Consider the following 26,916-nt stretch of genomic DNA (forward strand, 5'->3'; position numbering starts at 1 on the left):
CTTCACCTGCCTGCCTCTTGCTTCGTAATTTATGCTTCTAATCTGAAAGGGGCTAGGAGACCAGACTACCAAACCCATTTCAATTGTAAGTACAATTAAACGAAGCTAGGTGTGGGAGTTTGGGGAGCTCTCAAAATGATTCACTGCATGAGTTTGAATGCATGGATTTATGCCATCCATTCAGTTGGCTGCCTTGCCTTTCTGGCTTCTTGCTAGTTAGCTAGAAACTTGAGCTGCAATTTAGGTAAGTGAATGCTGTAGTGACTTAAAGCCCTGAAAAGTATTTGAAAGTAATTCCTGGAGTCATCTGGAGGACAACCATTGTTGAATGTATTTCAAGTCATTAGTAAAAGTGATGTCCCTCTCATTTTAAATACAGCAACATAAAGAAACCCTATTAACTCAGCTTCAGAATCATACTCTTATTGGATCACCTGCTCTTCTGGTGGTTTCTTTGAATTGGGTGTTGAAAATGACACCGACATGGAAGATTTCATCGTTTAGCTTCAGCTCACAATCTGAAAGACTTTTGTTTTTCTTGCATATTTTTTGTTAAGCGACCGTGAGCCCAGTATAAACCCTGCAGTTCCGTTTAGGCGAATTCAAGTTTTAACTGAACTTTCTCATTAACTGGTAATGTGGGGCTTGGAGGTAGTTTAATGACCTCATTAGAAAGTTCATCCAACCTGTACTTTTAGACAGGTGCATTTTAAAATAATCTTTTTAAACCTAGGTGCATTCTGAATTAGCAGAACCTGGTATAGGTTTCCCCACCCCACCCTCACCCCGCTGTCTGAAAGTTGAGCATTCCCATTAAGCCTTTTGTAAACTGAAATGGCATAAAGCAAGGAAGTAGTTACAGTGGACCCTTGAACAACAGGAGCGTTAGGGGCACTGACCCCAGCCCCCTGCAGAGCAGTAAAAAAATCCACATAAAACTTTGGACTCCCCCAAAACTTAACTACAAATAGCCTCCTCTTGACTAAGGGTCCTACAAGTAGCAGAAGCGGTTGATTGACACCTATTTTGCACATTGTATATATCATAAACTGTATTCCTACAATACAGAAAGCTAGAGGAAAGGATGTGATTGAGAAAACCCCAAGAGAAAATACATTGACAGTGCTGTACGATGAACAGACCAGTACAATCCAAACCCATGTATTTCAAACGTCATCTGTACCATTAATTTATATATTAACATCTTGGAGCATCCCCAGGCCCCCAAAATAACCTTTTTAAGCCTTTATGATACCTCAGGACACACCTTGCTGACAGATGCGCAAAATTAAATGCAGTGCACACCCATGCACACAGTTCAAAGCTCTGGCGGCTGGATGCCCAGATGCTGGGTGTAGTTCCATGGGAGGAAGCTTGGTGGCGCCACTCTCACTGCTCAGGGTGCGCGCGGCCCCCATAAGGGCTCTTGGCGAAACAGGCTAAATGCTGTTTTTGCTTTCGACTTTTTCTTTCTTTCTTTTTTTTTTTTTTTGGTAAAAGTGAAAATTGTCATCGCCTTCTCTCAGTTAACAAAAACAGGCACTAACGTAGGTCCTTCCTAAATACGAAGCGGCGTAATGTGAAGTTTTAAAAAAGCGGGGATACCTAGATGCTTTTTAAATGAAGCCGGTCCTGGAAAATTCTCAGCCCAAATTTGTAAACTGAGACTTGGATCTTTTTAAATTCCTTTTTCCATGACGAATCTATTTCTTTGGGGTCTTGGTAGTAGAACAGAAAAATTCTCTGAATATGTCAGTTGAAGGCAGTGTGTATAAATGAAGTATCCGCAGAGGATGTAAGTGTGTCATTTCCTTATTTGGAAAATGAAAATGCCTTTCCTCAACTGTGTGAGTTAGGAAAGGACAGGAACTTTGAAATGAACATTTGAAAAAGGTAAAAATTATACTTTGAATACAAAGGGCAGCGTAAAGCCCAGTAACGGTGTTATTCAGACAATGGTACACAATTTGGTGTGAAATGGAATTAACTCTAGGAAGCAGCACAGTTCTGTTCCTCGCATAGAATGTTCAGAATACCTGGGATTTGGTAAAGCTCACTTTCCTGCAGCTTTGTTTGCTCCGCTCTAACTTCTGGTGAGTCTTTTCCTCCCGCCTCATCACTGTGCTTGATTCCTCTCATGTTGCTTCTCATCTAATTCCAATTCCCGAGGAAGTCCCTTCCCTCCCTTGGTTGTGCCATAAACTCTGGTTGTCTCTTTGCTTCTGATTCCTTGTCAGTTCTCTAGTTACGTATATTTGGTTGACCATCAGTTGTTTTCACTTGGATGCCCCAGCTCATTCACAAGATGATACCACCTCCCCTATCCGACCCCCCGCCCAAAGCAGACCCTCTCCCGCCCAACCTTTTTTTTTTTTTTAAATATTTATTTATTATTGAGGCAGAAACAGAGCACGAGTGGGGGAGAGGCTGAGAGAGAGACACACAGAATCCAAAGCAGGCTCCAGGCTCCGAGCTGTCAGCACAGAGCCCCAGGCAGGGCTCGAACCCACGAACCGTGAGATCATGACCTGAACCGAAGTTGGACGCTTAACTGGCTGCTCACCCAGGCACCCCCCTCTCCCACCCAACCTTACTGTCATGGCGAGGGCATCACTCTAGTTCAGTGGAGAAAAGAATTTAATTTAGGAAAGTGGGTGCTTATATCACTAGAAGAATACAAAAGTAACAAAGTTATATGGATACAAGTAGGTGGGTGGGGACTCAGAGTCCGGAAAAGACAGAGCAGAAACTCAGATAAAGGTCTGAAGATTCAAGTGCATGACTGCAGTCCCTACAGGGGACTTAATAAAGTCAAGTTAGGATTTGAAGGGAATGCTGATTTTCACTTATCATAAGCTTTTTTAAGATCAAGGATCCAAAGGGTGAACGTGACCTGAGGATATTAAATGCATTTTGTTTTACATGAAAGACACGATTTTATATTTCGTTTTTAAAGAAATCACATCAAGGGGGTTTACTTTGCCACTTGCCTTTTCCTCACTTCCTCCCTCCCTCCCTCCTTCCCTTCCCTTTTACTACAGAAGTTGATTGCTTCCTCCTCCTCTAACCTGTGAGAAAACTCTGATTTTTAAAGTTGTTTCCCTTGGATAGTCTACAACAGGGCTCAGCAAACTCCAATGTACAGGCCAAATCCATCTCCTAGCCTGTTTTTTAAATAAAGTTTTATTGGAACACAGCTGTAATCATTTGTGCACCGTCTGCAGCTGCTGTGGTAAAGACGAGTGGTTTCCACAGAGACTGTGTATGTCCTTCCCTTTGCAGAAAAAGTTTGCCAACCCCTGAGCCACATATTATGGACGAATTCTTTTTTCCATTATAAATATGTTTTCTGTCTGTTTGAAACATGGAGCTGAAGGCTTACAGAATCCAGACTAATACTTTGGGACTCTATTCTATCCCCCCAACTTCCCAAATTATCATTGGAGAGACTCAACTTGAATGGACACAACCCTATCAAACCCAAGCAAAGCTTCAAGAAAGAGACCAAGTGCATCTCAGGCAGCCAGTTTCCTCACAAAAGAACTGTGGCTCACAGAATGAAAGAGCGTCACACACAGTGGATACAGATATTCTCCGTGAAGCTGCGGTTCTTCCTTAATTGTGGAGAAATTGTATGGATAAGTGTGTATTTTGAAAATAAAAACAGCTACAATAACAAACCTTTCTTTCTCTGAAAAAAAAAAAATTGGACCTTTTCTCTTAACTGATTCATCCTTCCCATAAAATTCATCCCGTTTTCCTCTGTAAGGAAATCAAGTCTGATAATCCCAAAGGGTCACAGAAAGACTTTAGTTTTGTGATATGATTTCTATGCTCTGAGGTGAAGAAATAGCAACTTTAAAAAGCACTTAAGCTCATGGCCAAATATCATATCCCTGGATTCTAGTAATTTTCTCTCTGAGTTTTGACATCTTAAGACCAGGCTCATCACCTCACACCCATTAGGAGGGCTATTATCAAAAAAAAAAAAAGAGAGAGAGAGAAAAGAGGAAGGGGCACCTGGGTGGCTCAGTTGGTTAAGCGTCTGACTCTTGACTTTGGCTCAGGTCACAGTTCGTGAGTTTGAGCCCCACACTGGGCTCTGTGCTGACAACACAAAGCCTGCTTGGTATTCTCTGTCTTCCTATCTCATTGCCCCTCCCCTGCTTGCACACTCTCTCTCTAAATAAATATATTTTTTTTAACATGGAGAAATTGAAACCCTTGTGTGCCGTTGGTGGGAATGTAAGATCGTGTAGCCAATGTGGAAAGCAATACAGCGGTTCTTCAAGAAATTAAAAGTAAAATAAGCATGTGATCCAGTGATTACACTTCTGGCATAGATCCAAAAGAATTGAAGCAGGATCTCAAGGAGCTATTTGTACTCCTATGTTCATAGCACTGTTCACAGTAGCCACGGGATGGAAGCATCCTAAGTGTCCATGAGAAGATGATTGGATAAAGAAAATGCGGGAGAGGGGGGAGGGGACGCCTGGGTGGCTCAGTTGGTTGAGCGTCCAACTTTGGCTCAGGTCATGATCTCACTGCTCTTGAGTTCAAGCCCCCCATTGGGCTCTGTGCTGACAGTTCAGAGCCTGGAGCCTGCTTTGGACTCTGTCTCTCTCTCTCTGCCCCTCCCTTCCCCCACTTACATGTGCTTTCTTGCTCTTTCTCAAATGTAAAATAAAACATTAAAAGCAGAGAAAATGTGGTATATCCATACAATGGAATATTATTCAGCCTTTAAAAGGAAGGAAGTTATTTTGTCACATTCTACAACATAGATGAACCTTGATGACATCATGCTAAGTGAAATAAGTCACAACAAAGAGATGAATATGATGTGATTCTATTTATATGAGATACACAGACTAGTCAGATTCATAGAGAAAGTAGAATCGTGGTTGCCAGGGGCTGGGGGCAGAGAGGAATGAGGGATTGTTTAATGGCTATAGAATTTCAATTGTATAAGATGAAGAAGGTTCTGGAAATCTGTTGCACAACAATGTCAATATACTTAACACTACTGAACTGTACATTTAGGGGTGGCAGAGATACTATATTTTATATTGTGTGTATTATACCGCAGGGTTTTGTTTTTTTTTGTTTTTTTGTTTTTGTTTACTTTTAAGGGAGAAGGAGAGAGAGAGAACATGAGCAGGGGAGGGGCAGAGCGAGAGGGAGACACAGAATCGGAAGCAGGCTCCAGGCTCTGAGCTGTCAGCACACAGCCCAATGTGGGGCTCAAACCCGTGAACTATGAGATTATGACCTGAGCCAAAGTAGGAGGCTTAACCGACTGAGCCACCAGACGCCCATCTCCACCTTTTAAAGATGTGAAGCTGATGGTATCACTGAGCTCATAGCTTTGAGACATCATATGACAGAGTCCAGACAGTTTCTATTCAGATTCCATCTTCATAGTTTCACAGCAATTCATTTATTTAGTTAGCTCTGTCAGATGACAGCATATCTTATTAAGGGAAAGAAATCAAATCCAGTTGATCGATCTGTTTTTATCACTTGTTCCTGTAAATTGCATAGGCACATCCTTGGGCAAGATTTTTTATTAACCTGATGATGAGGTTAGCACGGCCCTGTTTGTGGGTTTGCCAGGAAGGAAGACAATGGGTTGATATTGACATTTGCCTTTGAACATCACTGAGATCGGCTGTGTTCTCATCAGTGCCTACAGCCATACTCATCCTTCACTCATTCAAGCTATGATGGTACCAAAAAAATCAGAATTTTCATTCTCTGTCGCTGCCTCAACCTTTGCTCGTATACATCCATCCCTGGGACTCAATCTCAGGGATTGGGAAACAGCCAGACAGGCTTATGGAACAGAGTTCCCTTGGTGATGTCATAAACAGTCTTAAGCAAATGAAAGAAAGCGAATTCTGCCAGTTGTATTTGTGAATTCAGGATCGTACATTTGTCAGCTTCTTCTGCTCAGGCTATAATTATTTCAGAAGAAGTACAGAAATGCCCACCAGAACCAGAACTCAGAAGTGGCAGTCACGAAAGACAGAGAAGGCTGAGCATTCATTTAAGAAAGCAACGTGCTACCCACAATGTCTCCCTGGCTTGTTACAGCTGTGAGGACAGATGGCGTTCCGTAAGAACAAGCGATGCCTCAAGGAAAGCTTTGAGTGACTTCCTTCTAGAACTTTCTTCTAGACCTTTCTTCTCTGTTGCATATGTTAATGAAATTTCTTCTTTTTGTGGCAGTTTTACTTTTCAAGTTTTCCAATTGCTGTTAGGACAGATGTGTGACTTATCAACCCTGTATTTAAATATTCTGGGATTTTTTTTTTCAAGGATAATATCCAGGCCTTAATGGATTGATTTTTTCCCCCTAAAAATTAATAATAAAAATGAATGATAATTTACTTCTCTTTGAAAATAATGTTGGGGGGGGGGATCCTGGGTCGCTCAGTCAATTAAAGGTCTGACTCTTTGTTTCGGCTCAGGTCATGATCTCACAGTTTCGTGGGTTCAAGCCCCGCATTGGGCTCTGTGCTCACTCTGTGGAGCCTGCTTGAGATTCTCTCTCTGCCCCTTCCCCAATCATGTTGCCTCTGTCTCTTTCAAAAAAAAAATGAAAATAATGGATATTTGGCCATATTGTTTTTTTTTGGGTTTTTTAAAAAATCTATTTTATTGTCAAGTTGGTTTCCATATAACACCCAGTGCTCATGCCAACAAGTGCCCTCCTCCATGCCCATCACCCATTTTCCCCTCTCCCTCACCCCCATCAATCCTCAGTTTGTTCTCAGTATTCAAGAGTCTCTTATGGTTTCCCTCCCTCCCTCTTCTTAACTATTTTTTCTCCCCTTCTCCTCCCCTGTGGTCCTCTGTTAAGTTTCTCCTGTTCCACATATGAGTGAAAACAAATGGTATCTGTCCTTCTCTGCCTGACTTATTTCACTCGGCATAACACCCTTGAGTTCCACCCATGATGCTACCCATGGGCAGATTTCATTCTTTCTCATTGCCATGTAGTGTTCCATTATATAGATAAACCACACCTTCTTGATCCATTCGTCCATTGATGGACATTTAGACTCTAGGAAATCATGGCCATATTGTTTTTATCATTAGTTGGCAAGTGCTTGCATGAAGTCCAGCCAAACCCAGTCCCTGTTTGTGGATGAAACTTCCCATCATGCAAGATGGGAGGCAGAAATGAAGAAATGTCTTGTAGGCAGAATAGGGGGGACATTCCTAAATTGCTTGAACTTCTTCTTAGATTTGGAAGGTTTTGTTATTTAACTACAAGCAGTTATTATGTGCTGCTTCTTCATGAGCATTTCTGTTCTGCTTTGGTGTAAAAGTCTGGATGTAGCTCGATATTTTAATATATGCATCAAAATCCATGGGGCATATCTGCACGTTTCCTTCCTAAATAATTCTCTCCACCTCAAGTGACTGATAAGTACCTGAGCTGATACACACCTCCCTAAACCTGCATACTCATCTAAAGGTGTGAAATTATAAATTTACACGTGACTCTGTACTTCCTCCAGCCAGTTTGACTTTTTCCTGAGGTAGAGAGTGGTGATAATCACAGTCATATGGTTTATGAATTTTGTGTGCAGGACAGTGTGCTTGGTCTTTGAATGTGAAACCTCATTCAATAAGTAAAATACTGCTGGACTTAACAAGACAATTTCAGAAACGATTGTAGTTTACAAACTACAGAATCCTGCCCAGGACATAGGAAAAATTGTATCTTTAGTTTCTCTGTATATACATGAGAGCCCATCTGTATAAGTTTGTTCATTGATAGATAACGCTGGACAAATTAGGAGGCATATTCCAAGCTTTTAACGACATAGATGGGCGGTATTATGTCATGTTTAAGTGTTCACCCACTGGAATCACATGGCTTGGGTTCGAGTCTGGGTTTGCACTTTTGGGCAAATCAGGTAACATTGTGCTCTTCTGCAAAATGGAGGTGATAGTACCAACCTCGTAGAGTTGTGCTGAGATTTACTTAAAGTAGTACATGGAAAACGAGTAGCTCCTAATGCAGAGTAAGCATTACCATGGCAATGGAAGGGCAGCGTCTGAAAGGTTTCAAGCAACCTACCTGTCTGAGTAGATATCTGAGATCACTGTGCATAGTTATGATTTTTTAAATCTCTGCTCCCAATTATTAGCTGACTTTAGTTCTGACTGTAGGTGTTAGGACAAATAAAAACTCCCAATCTACTGTTATCTTTCTCTGATTTTGATGTACGGCCTTAAAGCCTAAATTGTCTTAATTCTGCCTTCTAAAGACTTCACTGAAGCAAGGTTGACGCGACCACGGGTAGAAAAAGAAGCAGAGAAGCAGGCAAGCTTATTTCCATTAAGTTGGCACCGCAACACACGTAGAACAAGGGCCCTCTTATCCGTTGGGTAACAGGTGGTAGCTGGGATATTCAGCTCTTCTGGGCAGGATTTCAGATTTCCATTCTTTAGGGCCTTGGGCAGTACACGTCTATCATAAAGCGATCAATAATAATTAGGTGTCTGGAATGAAATAGAGTGCAGCACTATGCTGCCTACATCTGGAAGGAAAAACTCACATGACTAACTCTAAATCTATGAATTTTCTTTCTATTACAGGGCAGGGGCGGCGGGTAGAGATAGAGGCAGCAGAGAACACAATTGAAACGTGAATTGTGGCTTGGTACACAGTCACACACAAAAGTGAGGTGTGATGACACACTTTCCTACAAGTAATGGAAGCAAGCCCCCAAAGCACCGAACCTGTATTTCTGACATAAACACTTTCGTCACCTTGCGTCTCTGTGACCGTCGGGCCACCTGTTCCACATTCAATAAAACTGTCATAATAGGTGATATGTAGGTGAAAGGACAAAGGGAAAGTTGTAAATGAGGCTTCACATAAACTATTTTTCAGATTGTACAGTTTACTAAACCATGTTCTAGCGTGGTCCAGACACAGGGCGCCAATAAACGGACAAAGGAATTATTTCTTGTGTGTCTCCTCTCCCAGATCTCAGAAGAGAAAACTGATACTTTGTGAGAATTTGATTGGGGCTTATGCAGATTGGGGCTTAAAGGGCTAGACCACGGAAACTTTCCTTCGCGTGCTCCCCAGAGCGCGGAGCCTGATCCTTGTAAAATTACTTCCCCTAAGTTGCTTCTTCGTTGTCACTGTCATGGCAAGAGCAGTGCGTCCTGCTTTCCAAATTCAGAATACTTCCCTTGCAGAATTACCTAAAACTTTGTGCTCACTTTCTGGCCCCTGAAACAGCCCGCCACCTGGAGATTTGCAAGCATGAAGAATAGCATGTCCAGTCTCTCAGCTGGCCTATTGGAAGAAATGACCAGGAAAGGAATTGCAGCTTTTATTGCCTTATAATAACCACCCATCCTTCCATTTGTAGGAGAGTCTGCTGGCCAGCTGCATAATTTCATTATATGGCGGCTGCGTTTTTTATTCCCCTTCAGAGACCACTGCCGCTCTACAAAGAGAAGCAGAGTTAGAGAGAATGTCCTTTCATTGGGGTTTTTTTTTTTCTTCTTATTTCATAGGTCCATGTTTGTTTGTTGGTTGGTTGGTTGGTTGGTTGATTTATTTATCTATTTATTTGTTTTATTTAAATCCAGTCTGGTTAACACATAGTGTCATAATGGTGCCAGGAGTAGAATTTAGTGATTCGTCCCTTACATAGAACACACAGTGCTTATCCTGACAAGTGCCCTTGCCCATCCCCCACCTAGCCATCCCCCCCAGCCCCCCCCCGAGAAAGTCCTTTTAATATTTTTATGTTAGAAAGTAGAATACATTGAGAAAACGCATTAAGCAATTTAACAGGTGCAATTGAACAGCCGGTTATAAAGCAAACCCCATATAACCACTGCCCATGTCAGAAAAAATACCAACAACCCCTGTAAGCTCCTTGATGTGCTTTTTTTTTTTTTTTTTAATTTTTTTAAATTTATTTTGAGAGAGGGAGAGCAAGAGCATGAGTGGTGGAGGGACAGAGAGAGGGAGAGAGTGAATCCTAAGGAGGCTTCTTGCTGTCAACACAGCCTGACACGGGGCTCCATCTCACAGACCTGCATCTCACGTGACCTGAGCCGAAATCAAGAGTCGGACGCTTAACCGACTGAGCCATCCAGGCTCCCCTTGATGTGCCTTTCTTTTTTTTTTTTTATATTTTTATTTATTTCTAGGAGAGAGAGAGAGAGAGACAGCGTGAGCAGGGGAGGGTCAGAGAGAGAGGGAGTCACAGACTGAAACAGGCTCCAGGCTCTGAGCTGGCAGTCAGCACAGAGCCCAACATGGGGCTCGAACCCACGAACCAGGAGATCATGACCTAAGCGAAAGTCAGACGCTTAACCGACTAAGCCACCCAGGCGCCCCCCTTGTTTTAAACTTGAACACAGTATGTGTTTTGTTCTTTTTAAAAAAATTTTTTTAATGTTTATTTCTGAGAGAGAGACAGAGTGCAAGTGGCAGGGGTGGGGGGCAGGCAGAGAGAGAGGGAGACACAGAAGTCAAAGCAGGCTCCAGGCTCCGAGCTGTCAGCGTAGAGCCTGATGCGAGACTCAAACTCACAAACTGTGAGATCGTGACCTGGGCTGAAGTCTGACACTTCACCGACGGAGCCACCCAGGCGCCCCTGTCTTGTTCTTTTTACTCAGCATTACTGCAAAGGTTCATTCGTTTTGTGTGTTTACATTTTATTTTGAAAATTTTAATACCTAAGAAATATCGAGAGAGTTCTATAATGATATTGTATAGTTGTTTAGTTATCACCTGACAGTTGCTGAGATCTGGCCATATTTGTTGCTTTGTTTCCCCCTGAAGTATTTTAAAGTTAATTACAGACATTTCTAATCACACATCTCTAAAAACTAAGGGAAAAGACCTATATAATCACAGGGCCCTTATAAATTCCCTAATACCTGATGCCCAGTCCACGTTCGTGTTTTCCCGACTGACCCCAAAACACTTTTATGGCTGGTTTGCTCAAACCAAGATCCAATCAAGATCCAGGAAGAATGTAGTTTTAACAGCCCAACTTATAGCCTAAAATGAGCCTGTGATCCTGGCTTTTCCCATACCCTCAATCAGTGGCTAGAGCTCTCCTGGGACCTGCCCCCAGCCACGTCGCCCATAGGAAAGAGGAAAACGAATCACCTCATCTCTGCTAATGACAGGATCCTACTCTTCTGTGTGACTCCAGAGGAAATGACGCTGTCTGAATTACTGTCGGAAAGAATCGCCTAATATCAATTATGTCAAAGCCAAAATTGTTATTTGGGGCAGATACTCTGTGGTACTGGTCTGTTCAAGGTTAAAAAAAAAAAAAACTAACTAATTTTCTTTAACTTGGGAATGGATGGGCAGTCAGCCCATCCAGGGAGCTCACTGGAATGCCCCTCCATTCCCTTCCAGGACCACCAGAGGACAGGTAGTTGGCTGACTGGTCCCTTTGCTTGGTCAATCACGTCTTGCTTGTTTGGTATTGCAGGGCTTTGGGTTTGGAGTTGTGTTTGATTCATTTGCCATAAAGCTCTTTATGAAGGAGCTTGGCCCTCTGTGTCCCTGACGAGGTAAGAAGGCTGACGTCCCTGGCTCCTTGTTACAAAAGAACAACCACATTTGCTCCCTGCGATCTGGTATGTATTTAGATCAGTATTTCCCAGAAGGTTTTCCTCAGAACAAAGGTCCCAGAATGTCCCATGAAAGGATCACCTTGTCAGATGAATTTGGGAGAAACGCCGGGTTAAACAGAGTTAAGCCGGTTTCTTTATTGTAGGTCTTTTGTGCTAATGAACGCTGTGATTCTCCCATGGTTCCTGGCGTTTCCCCCAAACTGTCGTCCTCAGAATCCTTTCCTCGGAGCATCTCTGGGAGATACTGTTCTGCAGAACAGACTTTAGAAAGTGCTGATTTGGAGGACTTGGAGGGAATCACAAACAACAATCAGTAAACAGTTTCATCTACCCCATGGGCCACGAAGACTTCATCCAAGCTAGTTACACACCATTGCACGAAAACAGTGGCCAGGCTACCATGTTGGAAATGAGTAACTCTGCTCATGGCCCCTCCACTCGGACTTCTGTGGAAGTTTGTACTGGAACAGTGCGGAAATCCAGATCTGTGCGTGTGACAAGGACAATTATACCTTAGAATCTGTTTATCTTTTAGATGGAATTTCCACACGGTTTGGATTTTTAGGGGGGAAAGAAAGTTCTGAACTGGTCAGCCTCTCTGGTTTTGAGGATCTCTTGATCTTAACAGCCATTTTTTAAAATTTCATTTTGAATTCAGTAAGCTTTCAAGATGATCAAGTGATCAAATCTTCTTGCCCAGTTATACACATTTGGCAAAAGTGTTTGGATACTCATAGGGTTCAAGGATCTTTGTTAGTAAGAGGCACAGTATCTGGTGATCCTACCATTTTGCTTCTAGATTAACATGACGTCTTGAATATGTTGGTCAGACCATTCTGTTTGAAACTAGACATTTATAGGTGCATTTGCTTCCACTTTTTCTTCGTTTTCACGATACCATTTAGATCAACAACCCCATTGCTTTTCTCATTAATTTTCCTAATTTTTCTCATTAATTTTTACCTTCCTAAAAAGCTGGCATTTGCCATCTGGTTTTTCAAAAATGGAAGGTCTCCAGGTTTATTCTACTTTTTCACATTCTTCCCCCCACCCCACCTTTCTCTTCTTTTATCCATTGTACATATAAATTTATTTTGAAAGAGTCTTTTTTAAAAAATGAGAGCATTTTATGTGGAGATAGATATGGATTGATTATGTTGTGCTGGGTTTCCTAAGCTATAGTCATTGCATTATATTAATCCTCATTCTTCTTAAGTCTGATAGGAAGTAGAGGTCTGTTCTAGTCTCTTGAGGTTCATTCCATTTGTCACTTGGAGATTTCTAGATGAAATTCACATTCGCTGGCATTGTATAATTTCAAAGGGATAAAAGCCACTGATTTTATTTACAAGTTGACTCTTTTAACAACCAAAGAAAGGTATGAGACTGCAGTGAGCTACTGCAAATTTCATCATTGCTCGATTGTTTTTCCCACTTGAAATTTCTAGCTCCTCCAGAATGTAATTTACAGGCAGCTGACCAGAGAATTCAAGAAAGATGAATTATCCTAGCGGACAATCTGAACAAGTCCCTGCCTTGGGACTCTGAGGAGACCCAAATAATCTGGTCCAGCATCAATATTGCTTGCCCCACCACTGGCCATGCTTTCTCTCTCTCTCTCTCTCTCTCTCTCTCTCTCTTTTAAATAAATAAAAAAAAACCAGTACTTAAAAGTTATGAAACCTAATCTTCCCTCGGTACTGGGGGCACATAAAGGAAGCACTGCCTGGAAATTATACATCTGGTGATGTGTTCTAGAAGACTCTTCCATGTTCACATGCGTGCCAGAAAAAATTGGTTTACGGTACCAATGTTTGTGTGCCCCAAATTTGAAACGACTTAAATTTCCTTCGGTTGCAGACGGGTAAATAAATTATGGTACTTGAGTCATTCGGAGAGAACAAGGCACTTCTGTGTGTACTGATGGGGAGGTCTCTAAAACATATTGATAAATGAGAGGGAAGGAAGAGTTGTAAAATAATATAAGCAGAACGATCTCGTTTCTGTTTTCAAAAACTATGTTTATAAATGGGGGGAGGAGTGTGTGAGAAGGAGGGAGGAAAGAAGAGGAGACAGGACAGATTTGAGTTGTATCCAAGGAAGGAGGGGCGGTGAAAAAAGAACTCTCTTTTCGCTCCATTTCTTCAATTATTTACAGTGAAAATATGTGTGTAAGTGAAGAAACAAAAGCATATGCAATAAAACCTTGGTTTGTGAGCATAATCCATTCTGGAAACATGCTTGTCATCCAAAGCACGTGTATATCAAAGCAATTTCCCCATAAGAAATAATGGAAGCTCAGATGATTCGTTCCACAACCCAAAAATATTCATATAAAAATGATCACAATACTGTATTATGATAGAAAGTCATAGAGAAAATACAAAATATAAAGGAAAAATAAATTAACCTGCACTTACCGTTGAAAACCATCCTGGTGGGTGTGAGGGAGACAGGAGAGAGAAGAGGTATTGTGTAGGACGACTTTCACCATCAGTCACAGAATCACTGCTGTCTTTTGGCTCAATGGAATCTTTCTTTTCGTACAACTTTGACAAGGAAACTATCCACTGACCTAGAATGAAGGAAAGCTTATTCCTAAGCAGCCTCTTGTATGGAAAAGCAAAGGACTGTCCACAGGTGCTTTGAAGTGACAAAAATAAACTAGTGCCAGTTGTAGGAACCTTCCATCATTCTGAAAAATCACTTGATTTTTGCCAAATGCTGTGGCCTGAGGCTAAGCATCTGAGCATGGGAGACAATCACCCACAATTCCACAGTGAGAGAGAGAGAGAAGAACCACTGGCTCAGTTGTGATCATGTGATGTTCTGCGTCATATACTACTCGTATTGCAAGACATCGCTCGTTTATCAGGTTAAAACTTATTAGAAATGTTTATCACCTTGCGGAACCTCGCAGAACAAGTTACTCGCAATCCAATATTTTCCTGTATATGTGTGTGAGCACACATGCACAAAATAGTTATTTTTAACACATTTTTCCAATCTGGACATTCACTAGGGAGAGCAAGTCCACCCAAGATGTCTGTTTTAAGTTCATCGAATGTCGGGTAATCATGGAATCCCGGGCTTAGTGCGTACCTGTGTGGATAGGGAGGCTGGGAGAGTAGAGGGGTGGGTGGGGGGGGTGCTGGGGAGCCGGCTTCCAGTAACTATGGCACAGACCCCAGCACTGGCTGGGAAGCAGAGCTCACCAGAGCACTTGGACTGGAACAACTGCATTGTTAGGTTCGGTCTCTGGGCTTTGGTGGAATTTACTGCCAAGGGTTAGTTCTTCACCAGGCTCTGCATTTCTAAAGCATTTGCTCAAATGGGAGCAGATTCAGAACAAGAGGCTAGAGTATAAAGCTGTGGACAATATCCCTAGTTTACAAACCAGAGCAAGGATAGGTGTGGTGTTTTGTTTTGGTTTTTGCTTTATTTATTTTGAGAGAGAGTGTGTGTGAGAGCATGAGGAGGGGAGAAGCAGAGAGAGAGAGAGAGAGAGAGAGAGAGAGAGAGAATCCCAAGCAGGCTCTGTGCTATCAGCGCGGAGCCTCATGTGGGGCTCAAACTCATGAACCCATGAAATCATGACCTGAGTTGGAATCAAGTGTCGGGCACTCAACCGACTGAGCCCCCCAGCCGCCCCAGGATAGGTGTGTTTTAAGATGTAGTTTGTTATTGTTATTTGAGGTGTGGTGAGGGAAACAGGTCAGGATGCTGCTGCCACTGAAAATATGGTCTGTTACACTCACAGAGCCCAAGAGAAAGGGCCATGCCATGGGGGGCCATGTGGGAAAGCACCGGGCTGGGACAGGAGGCGAGCCTTTGGTGTGTTTCCCATAGGAAAGAACGGTCAGCATAATAAGCAAGCTTATTTGGCTGGTTTGAATAATTTCAGCAGGCTCTGGGCCATGGGGACTGTCTCCAGTTGTCTGGTACCAGGCCCTGGGGTGATTAGGGCAGGGGGAAGTGGCCTGTGGAGTAAGAACCCCATAAAGGAGGTAGTTGGGGGTGTAGGCTCTGGGTTGGTTGGTTTGCAGGTGGAAAGTATGTTCACGGGCTAGTCAGATACTGTCTGTTGGAGTTGGCCTGTCCTGGAAGAGACTTCTTTCTGTGTATTTGGATCTACTCAATGGACTCTTTGTCGGTAACTTTGCCCTTTCCCTCTTCAGGCTGTCTCTTTGGTTAGGTGCAGGATTTTAGCCCTGACGTCCCTGTGCTGGTCTTTGTGTGTTCGCTGGCTTATGCGATTTTGGTTTTGATGTTTCACTCGCCACAGGACCACCTCGAAAGCCTTTCACAGTGTCGTGCACTTACGGTAGCCCAGAAAATTGCTTTTTTCTTCAGATCCACGGAGTTGCGTTGCCACTGTCTGAGCTGAATTTTCATTTTGTAGGGGCGGGATTAAATGCCTGCTTTTTCTATTTCAGGTCTATTGGTTAGAGCTTTAGAAAAATGTTTTTAAAAGTTTACCTTTAAAAAATTTTTTTTTGGGAGAGACAGAGCGCAAGTCGGGGAGGAGCAGAGAGAGAGAAGGAGACACAGAATCCGAAGCAGGCTCCAGGCTCTGAGCTGTCAGCACAGAGCCCGACACGGAGCTCAAACTCAAGAACAGCAACATCATGACCTGAGCCAAAGTTGCATGACCTTAACCAACTGAACCACCCCCCAGGTGCCCCCTGAGCAAGTTAATTTTGCTGGGACTCACTTTCCAGAGGAACCTACTTCAGAGGATTGTGGTGGGGATTAATTTCAATAACATGACCTGCCACCTTTCTCAAAATGATCCGTATATCTCCTGTGTGCACAGGAAATGGACGAAGTCAAAGGATAAATAAGCCATCTCTTGCCAGAATGTCAATTAAACTTGGAAACTGGTTGGGGAGGGGAGGGGGATGTATTATTTAAATAAGAGCAGATCTTATTCTTTCTCATTGCCATGTAGTAGTCCATTGTTTAGATAAACCACATCTTCTTGATTCATTTGTCCATTGATGGACACTTACGGTCTTTCCATGTTTTAGCTATTGTTGAGAGTGCTGCTATGAACATGGGGTATACATGTGTCCCTATGCATCAACACTCCTGTATCCCTTGGGTGTCTGTAGCAACATGGATGGAACTTGAGGGTGTTATGCTGAGTGAAATAAGTCAGGCAGATAAGACAAATATCATATGTTTGCACATATAGGATTAGGAGGAACTTAACAGAGGACCGTGGGGAAGAAGAAGGGGGGAAATAGTGGGGGAGAGGGAGGGAGGCAAACCATGAAAGACTCTTGAATACTGAGATCAAACTGAGGACTGATGGGTATGGGGTGGGAGGGGGGTGACGGGCATGGAGGAGGGCACTTGTGGGGATGAGCACTGGGTGTTATATGGAAACCAACTTGACAATAAACTATTTATAAAAAAAATAAATAAGAGCAGGTCTGTTATGTGAGTTCCACCTTAGGTCTTAGGGACAAACTCAGTATTGTAAAGAAATGGCACATTTGGGACAGCCAGCTTCGGTCGTGCCCTCAGAGCCGAAGCATTCCTGCTTTGCCATTAGGAGTGTCTCCGTGAGAAGCACTGAAAAGAGTCCACCATAGCCCATGCCGGCCATCGCACAGTCTCAGTTAACATCCCATCATGGCCAGCATTGGGACTGCCATCTTCCCTACTAACCTGCTTCTTATCCTGGGCCCCCGCCCCAACCTGAGTACTTGACACCAGTGGCCATTCAGCTGTACGAGTCAGCAACCAAGCAGTCGCCCCTGACCCCTCTCTTTCCTTCACATCCTTAACTTGATGTTAAGGCATTGATCTTTCAGATACTCAACTCTGACCGTTTATTCCCATTGCCCTTAGAATAACGTGGTCCATGAGGCTTTGTGTGGCCCAGCACCCTCCCGCCACCTCCCTGCAGCCCTCTGTCTACATCTCGAGTCCTCCTCCACCTGGGGGCCGCAGTGCTTTCTCTTCACCTGTGGTCACATGGTTCCTCTGTCGGGGGCCAGTGCCCAGCTTCCTGTGTGTCTGGAGTGTTTCCTTCAGCCCCTACCTAACTGCCCTTTGCCAAGATAATATATATATTCACCATTCAAATTAAGCTCGTGAGTCTCTTCCTCAGTAAAGCCTCTTCTCATGGCCCAGTAAGGGAGGTTACTGATCACACGTCTGGCAGAACGTGTCCCTTTCTTTAAACAGGCCTTCCCTCCATTTGTAACCATACGTTAGGTGATATTATTTGATGACCGTCTAAACCATGTCTTAGTCTGTCGACTCAGTGAGGGTAAGGACTGTCCCTTCGGTCACCATCATCTCCAGCCCCTGGCAGAGTGCCTTTCACCTTGGGCAGGGGTCTGTCGTCCTTGAATGAGCGCGATGTGACAGCCGAGGTCCGCGTGGCTACGTGGTAGGCCTGGGCGTGCCCACATTCTACTGAAACTTGCTGTCTCCGCCCGCCAAGCCCATGGCTTTGCCCACCTTGATGCCGATACTTCCTTTAATGCTGGGTGCCAGGTCCTTCCGCTGGTCTCTGGTTTTGAAAAGCCCCTGGGAAGCTTCCTTCTGTGGAAAAGGAATCTGTCCAATTTGTGGCTCAGTACAGGACAGGCAAGGCGCCTCTCTCTGTGCCTTCTGCGTGGCCTCACGCCACCCAAAGGATCTGTTCACAAAGTCCTTGCTTTAAAACCCTCCTCCCCTCGGCCTATCCGATCTTCTCCACTATCCCAGCAAAAGCGGGCAGAACTTTCTAACCTAAGCGCATGCAGTTAGTGCTCTCTCTTTACTGGGGGTTGCTCTTGGGCACAGAGAACATGTCTGCTCTCCTGCCATCACACCATGTGATCTGATAGGAGCCCTAAAACTCCAGTGATTCCTACCCCCACCTTTATGGCTTGACCTTCATACAACCCTCCCGCCCTCGCTTCCGCGCGTATGTATTTCTGTGTATCTGCGTTACGACTAACCAGTTCTCAGTAGCTGTAGGTGAGCGCAGCCTAACCTCGTATTTCTTTCCCGGTCTCCTACCGCTGAATTCATTAGACGTGAAGAGAGAGAATATTTTAAAAATAGTAAGTCCCAATGTATATAAAAAGAGATTTTCAACCTTGACATGACAGAATAACCCAGTGCGCTTTTTATTCCAGTATAGATCTCCAGGTCCCAGCCTGGACCTATTAAATCAGAGACGCTGGGGCCAGGGTATCCGTGTTCCTCAGACAGGCAGAGGGACTTGACCAAGGTTACACAGCCAGTAGATAATAGCATCACAGTCCCCGTTTCCTTGCTTGCTTTCTAGTGCTGATTCATATTCCTTGGACTAAATTCTACTGAACTCTGTGTGTGTCATTAACCTGTATCGGAATTTGTCTGCATAAAAGTTCCCTTATTTTATAACTGCCCCCCCACCCACCAATAACCGTGTGTCCAAAGGATGTGGACATTCTCAAGCTGACAAAAGCGAACAAAGTAACTTCTCACCCCCTTTCCCCACTGTTTACCCAAAAACAGAGATGTCAGCTGCTGGGGTGGCTCGCTCGCCTCTGTGGGCTCTGCTGACTTGCCCCCCACCTGCCCTTGAACCACAGGCCTGTCCTGTGGGCGGCCGCTCACTCTTCCACTCCTGGGCTCTGTTTACACTCGAATTACCCTCTCTCGTGCCCACTGATCCGAGAGAAACGCTCCCTCTCCCTCCTCCAGCCCCACCTGCTGGAGTATGGGGCTCAGATGAGCAGCTGGGTCACGGTCAATGTGCATTTCATAACCAGGCAGCTCACAGGTCTCTTGCTGCTTGCATTTGCAGCCTAAAAGAGGGGAGCAATGGGCATCTGTACTGTGGGGGGGTCCCCCACTACCTACCTCCATCTCTCAATCCAGAGGGCTTTGTGGGAGATATTTTTTTTAGTAGTTGGGAAGAAAAAAAAATCCTCAGTGACTTCTATATAAACCACATAATTTATTTAAAAAAAAAAAAAGGTAAAAAGAAAAAAATTGCACCTACGAGGACCGGCCACCGGCAGGAAGATGCGCTGATAGAGGCTGAGCTGACCTTGAAGGTCGCATTTCTGACTTTGAATCCTGGCCCCTCTTTTCAGTAGTTCTGTGGCTCTGATAAGTCCTTGAATTTCTCTGTGCAACAGATTATTCCGCCATAAAGGGGGATGAAATAAAATGAAATACCAGCGCCTGCCTCTTAATTAGTTTGAAGCTTGTTTTGAAGATTAAATGAAATAATCTGTTGGAAATGCTTGTTCTCAGATCAAAAAATGTTCACAGATCTAAGTAACTTACATTAATAAAACAGTAACTTGAGGAAGCTTCTCCATATGTTACTTTTTAATACATATTAACATGTTTCCTCTGAAAAGCGTCTTTGTTACTGACTCACACCTGCTTCTCTGTGTTTTGCTCGTAGCTCTGGAAAGGAAAATATCAATGAGGCAAAGCAGAGAGGAGCTGATAAAACGAGGGGTTCTGAAGGAAATCTATGACAAAGGTAAGGGAAACTGGTCCCCTCTGCAGGGCCCAGAAAGGCACGCGTATTTCTTGAAGTTGGATTCTGTTTGCTGTATCACTTTATCAGGATTTGAACCTTTAAGCTCCTGACAGTTCTGGAGAGAAAAGAGAATTTTGCAGACCGTGCCAAAGCTCTCAGGATTATATTAGCAGAGAGAAACCAAGCTCCCCTTTTCTCACCATTGGAATGAAACCACGGGATGCTGTAAAAAATGATGTGGCCGCAGGAATGATGTGGGTTCCTGGTTGGGAGCCTGTGGGTGTTCGAATACACACAGCCGGGGTGAAGTTCATTGCTGGGGCTCTTTCCGGCACTAGGTCCCCAAGACAAATGTTAAAACCCTCCAGGCGTCTAGAATTTCCTTAACAGATTTTTTTTTTACTCAGTCTGTCTTCCCATAATAAAAGGCGTTGAAGTGGTGAAAATTAGAAACTGTGGCCGTACACATAAGATATTTTGAAAGATAATATTGGCGGTAATACAGATGCTCTGTGAATGTATCCACAAGTGTTTGTCAGTGAATACTGTGTGTCTTTGGCTTATTGAATGACTGTCTTTAAATATAGTTATATGCTGTGGTTTACGCAGTATATTAAGTATTCTTTATTTTTTTAAGAGCTTTGCTGTGTTTTTAAATTTTTTAATACTTATTTTTGAGAGAGAAAGAGAGACAGAGTGTGAGCAGGGGAGGGGCAGAGGGAGAGAGGAAGACACAGAATCCGAAACAGGCTCTAGGCTCTGAGCTGTCAGCACAGAGCCCGACACGGGGTTCGAACCCACAAACTGTGAGATCGTGACCTGAGCCGAAGTCGGATGCTTAACCAAATGAGCCACCCAGGCGCCCCGAAGAGCAGTGATGTTTTTAATTAAGCTTTCTCTCCTTCTCCCCCCTGCTCCTCCTCTCTCTCCCTTCCCCCAACCCTTCCTCCCCTCTCCTTCTTCCTTCCACTCTCCACGTTAAGACTCGCACTGAAATGACAAACTGTCATCTTCCAGTCTTGATACGGACATCACCAGTAATTGTTTCAAGTATGACTGTTTGGAGCTGGTGTTAAGTGGTGGGCCAGATTATTAAAGCACGTATTCTCCTCTAAAGAGGGATCCTGATCGTTCAGGCCACCCTGTACTTCTGCGCTCACCGTGTTTCTGTGAGTCTTCCGCAGGCCTCCCTTGTGTTCTAACATAAGAGCAGGTTGGGTTTCTCAGGCTGGGACTTCCCACTGATCGCACGGTGGTCAGCGACTCGGTCCCTATTCCCCGGGTACATTTCACCTCCTCCGTTCTGGTTATGGGACTTCCTGATGGCACCTTCAGGGACTTTTTTCTTACCACCAATGGCCGCCCTGAAAGGCTAGTAGGCAGTGCCCCACCCTGACCTAAGCTGCAGGGGGTGCTGGAAGTCGGGTGTGAAGTTGTGCTACTTGAGACTACCTTCTATAATTATCAGGCCCTCCCGGGGCCCAGAAAGCCCTTTGGTGAGCCACTTGATCTTTCTTTCCACTGCTGGGTAAGGCCTTACTAAACTACAGCTCTTTGGATGATTAAGCTCCAGGGAAAAGGAAGCCACAACTTGGTCACTTTTCTCATATGTCTTGCTTTCTGTACAACACCCACCTCTCCCCCCACCCCCCAGCCTCTCCTGCAGCGACCTTCGGTCTTCCTGCGTTTCTCCTTGTTACTCCCCGGCTAAGATGGCTGGAGTCTGAAGACAGGGGTAATGTGAGCATCCGCATAATAAGCATCTGCTTGCTTAAATACTCCCTGCACATTTTAAGCCTGCTCAGATCTAGGGGCGCCTGGTGGCTCAGTTGGTTAAGCGTCCGACTTTGGCTCAGGGTCACGATCTCACAGTTCGTGAGTTTGAGCCCCGCGTTGGGCTCTCTGCTGACAGCTCAGAGCCTGGAGCCTGCTTCGGTTTCTGTGTCTTAAACAATCATTAAGAAAAACATTTTTTTTTTTATTTTTTTTAATGTTTTTTTTGTTTTTTTTTTTTTATTTCTAGGAGAGAGAGAGACAGCGTGAGCAGGGGAGGGTCAGAGAGAGAGGGAGTACACAGACTCCGAAACAGGCTCCAGGCTCTGAGCTAGCTGTCAGCACAGAGCCCGACGCGGGGCTCGAACCCACGAACCGCGAGATCATGACCTAAGCGAAAGTCGGACGCTTAACCGACTAAGCCACCCAGGCGCCCCAAGAAAAACATTTTTAAGCCTGCTCAGGTCCAGTTTAATGACCCCTTCCCCTCCCTCCTGGCTTCCCGTAACCCTTCTGTCTTACTGTTAACCTTTAGGAATACTCTCCAGAATGTATTTAACTACAGCATGTACTCCTCCCATCAGAGCTGATAACTGGGTGAGGGTAACCATGGCCCAAGAAACTTCTGACTTAACCAAAGATGCCATAGGTTGTGAGAACAAAAGCCTCATTTTCTAGAGACAGAAATGGGGGTGCTGAGGCTGGGGCCTCCAATGGTATTCCCATGCGCTTCGTTGGTGCGCTCGGTGGCTGGCGGTGGAGGAAGGGACCCGATTAGCCTGCACTTGTCGCCACAGCGCCCCCACTCATTTGTCTGTGCGCTGTCACTCTCTGGACTTCCCCGTTCAGTTGTTGGCTGGCTTTCCTTACCAGCATGGGCACACCAGGAGAACACGGACCTCAGAGGCTTACCGCCAGGTCCCTCCCCGCCCGAGATAATGCTTGAGAGAGAGAAGGCTCGCAGCCGTGTTTATTGTTTGGATGAAGGGAACAGGAGGAGAAGAGAGGGACTAAAACTGGAAATCCTATCGCACGCAGAACATGCAGAAGTTTGTATTTGCTCTGGGTTTTTCTGATAATAAGTATCCATTTGGGTCGCTGTGGATCTGCGTCTTGTTGCCTTGGGTCCCATCAGCGGTTAGGAACATGGGCCCCGGCGTCAGATGGCTTGGGTTCCTTTCGCATTCCATTCCTGACCAGCTGTGCAGCCTTAGTCGAATTGCTTACCTTCTCTGGGCTTCTATCTGAATAGAATGAATGTGGGGATGAGGATTACATAAGATGGCACCCGTATGTTAGTTTGCGAGGGGGCTGGCATAACAAAATGGCACCCACTGAGTGGCTTACGCGACAGGGATGTACTTCCTCACTGATCTGGAGACTGGAAGTCTGAGATCATGACGTCAACAAGACTGATTTCTGGAGAGGTGTCTCTGCTTGGCTTGCAGATGACTGCCTTCGCACATGGCCTCTCCTCTGCCCACACACTCCTGGTTCCCCTCCTCTTCTTCTTTTTTAAAATGTTTTATTATTTTATTTATTTTTGAGAGAGAGAGAGATCATGAGCAGGGGACAGAGAGGAAGAGACACAGAATCTGAAACAGTCTCTAGGCTCTGAGCTGTCAGCACAGAGTCTGACGCGGGGCTTGAACTCACGAGCTGCAAGATCATGACCTGAACTAAAGTCAGATGCTTAGGTGACTGAGCCACCCAGGCGCCCCTCCCTTCCTCTTCTTAGAAGGACATCTGCCCTATCAGATTGGGCCCCACCCTATGACCCCACTGAACCCTAATTATCTCCTTATAGGCCCTTTCTCCAAATACAGTCACATTGGCGGCTTAGGCTTCAACATATGAATTTGGGAGGTGAGGGTACCCAGTCTTGGCCATAACAACTTGTAGAATAAGCTACTGTCACCCCATAAATGCTCAAGAAATACCATTATTAGTGGTCATCGTCATCATCCTTTATAGGTTTTGAGACCCTTTACATGCCTCACCCTTGGTCAGCAGGCCCAAGAGTTAGGAAGGAACATTGCTGCCCCCTTTTATCTAGAGGTGCGGGGTCTGCAAACCCTTCTTACCAGGTGGGGGTGCTGACACGAGACCCTTCCCCCCACACACACACCTCTGCTTAGGTTTTCCTCTTCTCCTCCCCTTCTAGGACCTTATTTACCTTGTAAGAGCTGGGACCCTGGTGGGTAAAACACATAAAACCCTGTTGCCACGACCCAAGTGGACAGCAAGTGGCAAAGGGACTTTACTCATTTTCCAAGTTGTGTGTTTCCGAGAGGCATTTCATGGACTTGGAGCAAGCATTCCATATTGCCTGTGGTAATGCCTCGTTCTACGCCGCCTCCTGTGTTAGCATGCACTGCTCACGACTCACTTGGCAGCGCGACAGAGTCCTCCAGGGGTGCATGGACCCCGACAGCGGCCCGTTGGTTTATAATGACTGTGTCTGTCCATCTGGCCACAGGGCCAGCCTCTGTCCACACCTCGGCCATGCTCTGTCGGCATGAACTTGCTAATGCGGCGGAGAGCTGTTTATCCTTAGTTAGGGTGCTTTCCTCTTTCAACTTCTTTATGTTATTGATTTTGCTTAGTGATACCCCACTTGTTCGTAGAAAGTATAAAAGTAACCCGTGGGGCTGGGAATCTATCAATATGCGGGCGGGGTGAACTCAGAATTGATGAGGTTTTATGACTTCACAGTTCTCCTCAGAATTCTGTACATGTTGCTTAGCGAGTTAAAAATCCCAAACTGATGCATAAAAGGTCAAATCTGGCAAAACGAGACCTGGGGTGGAAGAGGGAAAAGTATCTCAAATGTCTACGAGGAGCAAGGTCAGGAATCTTCCATTTAGTGAAATGTGTTGGAGGTAAAGAGCATGAGGTAGTCAATGTCTTGGGTGGTTTTTTCTTTATTGATTTCCATACAGAATCACATAATGTTAGAATCCAGAAGGAACTTTAGATAGAAGTGGTTTTTTTTTTTTTTAAGGTTTATTTATTTATTTTGAGAGAGTTTGAGTGTGTAGAAGCATAGGAGAGGCAGAGAGAGAGAGAATTCCAGGAATCCCACACAGGCTCGAGGCTCAGTGCGGAGCCCGATGCGGGGCTCCATTCCACAATCAGAACTATGAGACCATGACCTGAGCCAGAATCGAGAGTCAGATGCTTAACTGACTGAGCCACCCAGGTGCCCCTACATAGAAGTGTGGGGTTTTTTTTAAATGTTTTTAATTTATTTTTGAGACAGTGCAGGCAGGGTAGACACAGAGTCACGGGGGCAGAGGATCTGAAGCGGGCTCTGTGCTGACAGCAGTGAACCTGATATGTGGCTTGAACTCATGAACTGTGAGATCATGACCTCAGCTGAAGTTAGATGCTCACCCAGCGGAACCACCCAGGCGCCCCTACATAGAAGTTCAAATCAGAGAAAATGGTTTATTCTCTGGGTATATTGAGAAGGGAGGACACTTGGAAAACTACTTATACAGTTAATTTTTAGTTGTTACCCATGGTGTAGTAGGGATGTGGAATCATAAATTCTTTTTCTCCCATTTTCCAAAATTTCCACAGTATGCATGCAGCAGGTTTAGGGAGAACAGAGTGTAAACAATTAGAGGAGCCATCATCATTCCACTCATGGTGGAAAATAATCTATAATTTGATAGCTCATTTTTTAACAATTTATTTCCCACCCTTGCAGCCTGTTTGTTTGAATCAGAAACTAAGGGTTCTCTTAGACCCTCTGGGGCATTCCTTGGTTCATTCAACAAATTGGCACTCAGTGCCCCCTCTGTACCACATGGTCTCCTAGGTCTTGAGCTACAGCGATCACCAAAAGAGCAAAATCCTCACCTTCTCAGAGGTTAGATTCTACAACAGGAAATAGGAAATCATTAAATATGCATATGATATATCGCCAAGCAGCTATAAGCCCCATGAAGAAAAACAAAGCAGCAGGGTAAAAAGATAAAGTCCTAGGTAGAGCCGTAATTTCAGATAAATGCAATCATGGAGAACTTTTGGAGGAGGTGATACTGACACAGAGAAATTAAGTGATCTGTGCCTGAAACCCGGCCGTCGGCCCCACTGCCTACTTCCACAATACTTTAAATTGACTCACTGTGTTACTTTTAAATTAAAGCCTCTGTAGGGCATTTGCCTCTCTTTGTCTTCTGTAAATTAGAGCACACCTTCCCCTGCTCGGAGTCTGCAGTGGCTCCCCATTTCACTAGGAGATATTCCAAGTTCCTACGACAGCCTACAAAGCCCTCTGTGATTTGCCCTCCAGCCCTTAAGTTTGCTTCGGCTCCGTTGCCATACTGCCTCGTAACTACCTCTCGGTGACACATCTCTAGGCTCACTTTCTAGCCCTTGAGGTTAACACTCCCTTTCCTGAAGCCCTTTCCCCCAGACAGCCGTCCACACAGCTCACCTTTTCAAGTCTTTGCTTAGATGTCACCGTCCCCATGAAACTTACCCTGCAGATGTTACATTGCCATGTCCTTTCCTAGGTCCTTAGCTCCCTGCCCCTGCTCTGCTGTTTTCTGTCTTTTGTTAGCTTCTGTCTCTTCTCCCCTTCAAACAGGCTCTAGAAGTTACTCATTTATTGTGTTACCCTTTTTGTTATCCGTGTCTTCTCACTGGAATGGAAGTTCCACCAGGCAGGGTAGGATCTTGGTCCAGTTTGTTCACGGATGGAGCCCCAGAGCCTCCTAAGAGCGCCTGGGATGTAGCTGGCGTTCAGTGCGCATGTGCTGGAAGAATAGCACGTGCAAACCGGAAGCTGGCTGTGCAGGTTCACACCATTTGCTTTATTCGCTGGTGTTGGTGAACTTCCCAGTTCTCTGATCCCCCTTGTTTATTTCAGCTTTATGGTCCATGAAACATTATTGCCAATTATTTAAATAGGCAATAACATAATAGGTGTATATTTATGCAGATGGCTGCTAAATACTCCCATTTTCATAGAGTGGCTTTTAAAAAAATTTTTA

General features: G+C 44.5%; 1 protein-coding gene across 1 annotated transcript in view; it reads left to right on the plus strand.

Annotated features, from left to right (window-relative positions):
- Positions 1-26,916, plus strand: part of PHACTR1 (phosphatase and actin regulator 1) — a 573,363-nt gene that overhangs the window by 436,253 nt on the left and 110,194 nt on the right. Inside the window, exon 5 of the mRNA XM_039231842.1 lies at positions 20,057-20,137. Coding sequence (XP_039087773.1) covers positions 20,057-20,137 — 81 coding nt within the window. The remainder of the gene's footprint in view (positions 1-20,056; positions 20,138-26,916) is intronic.

Source organism: Hyaena hyaena, unplaced genomic scaffold, assembly GCF_003009895.1.
Source record: "Hyaena hyaena isolate Hyena2069 unplaced genomic scaffold, ASM300989v1 scaffold_60, whole genome shotgun sequence".
Lineage (NCBI taxonomy): Eukaryota > Metazoa > Chordata > Mammalia > Carnivora > Hyaenidae > Hyaena > Hyaena hyaena.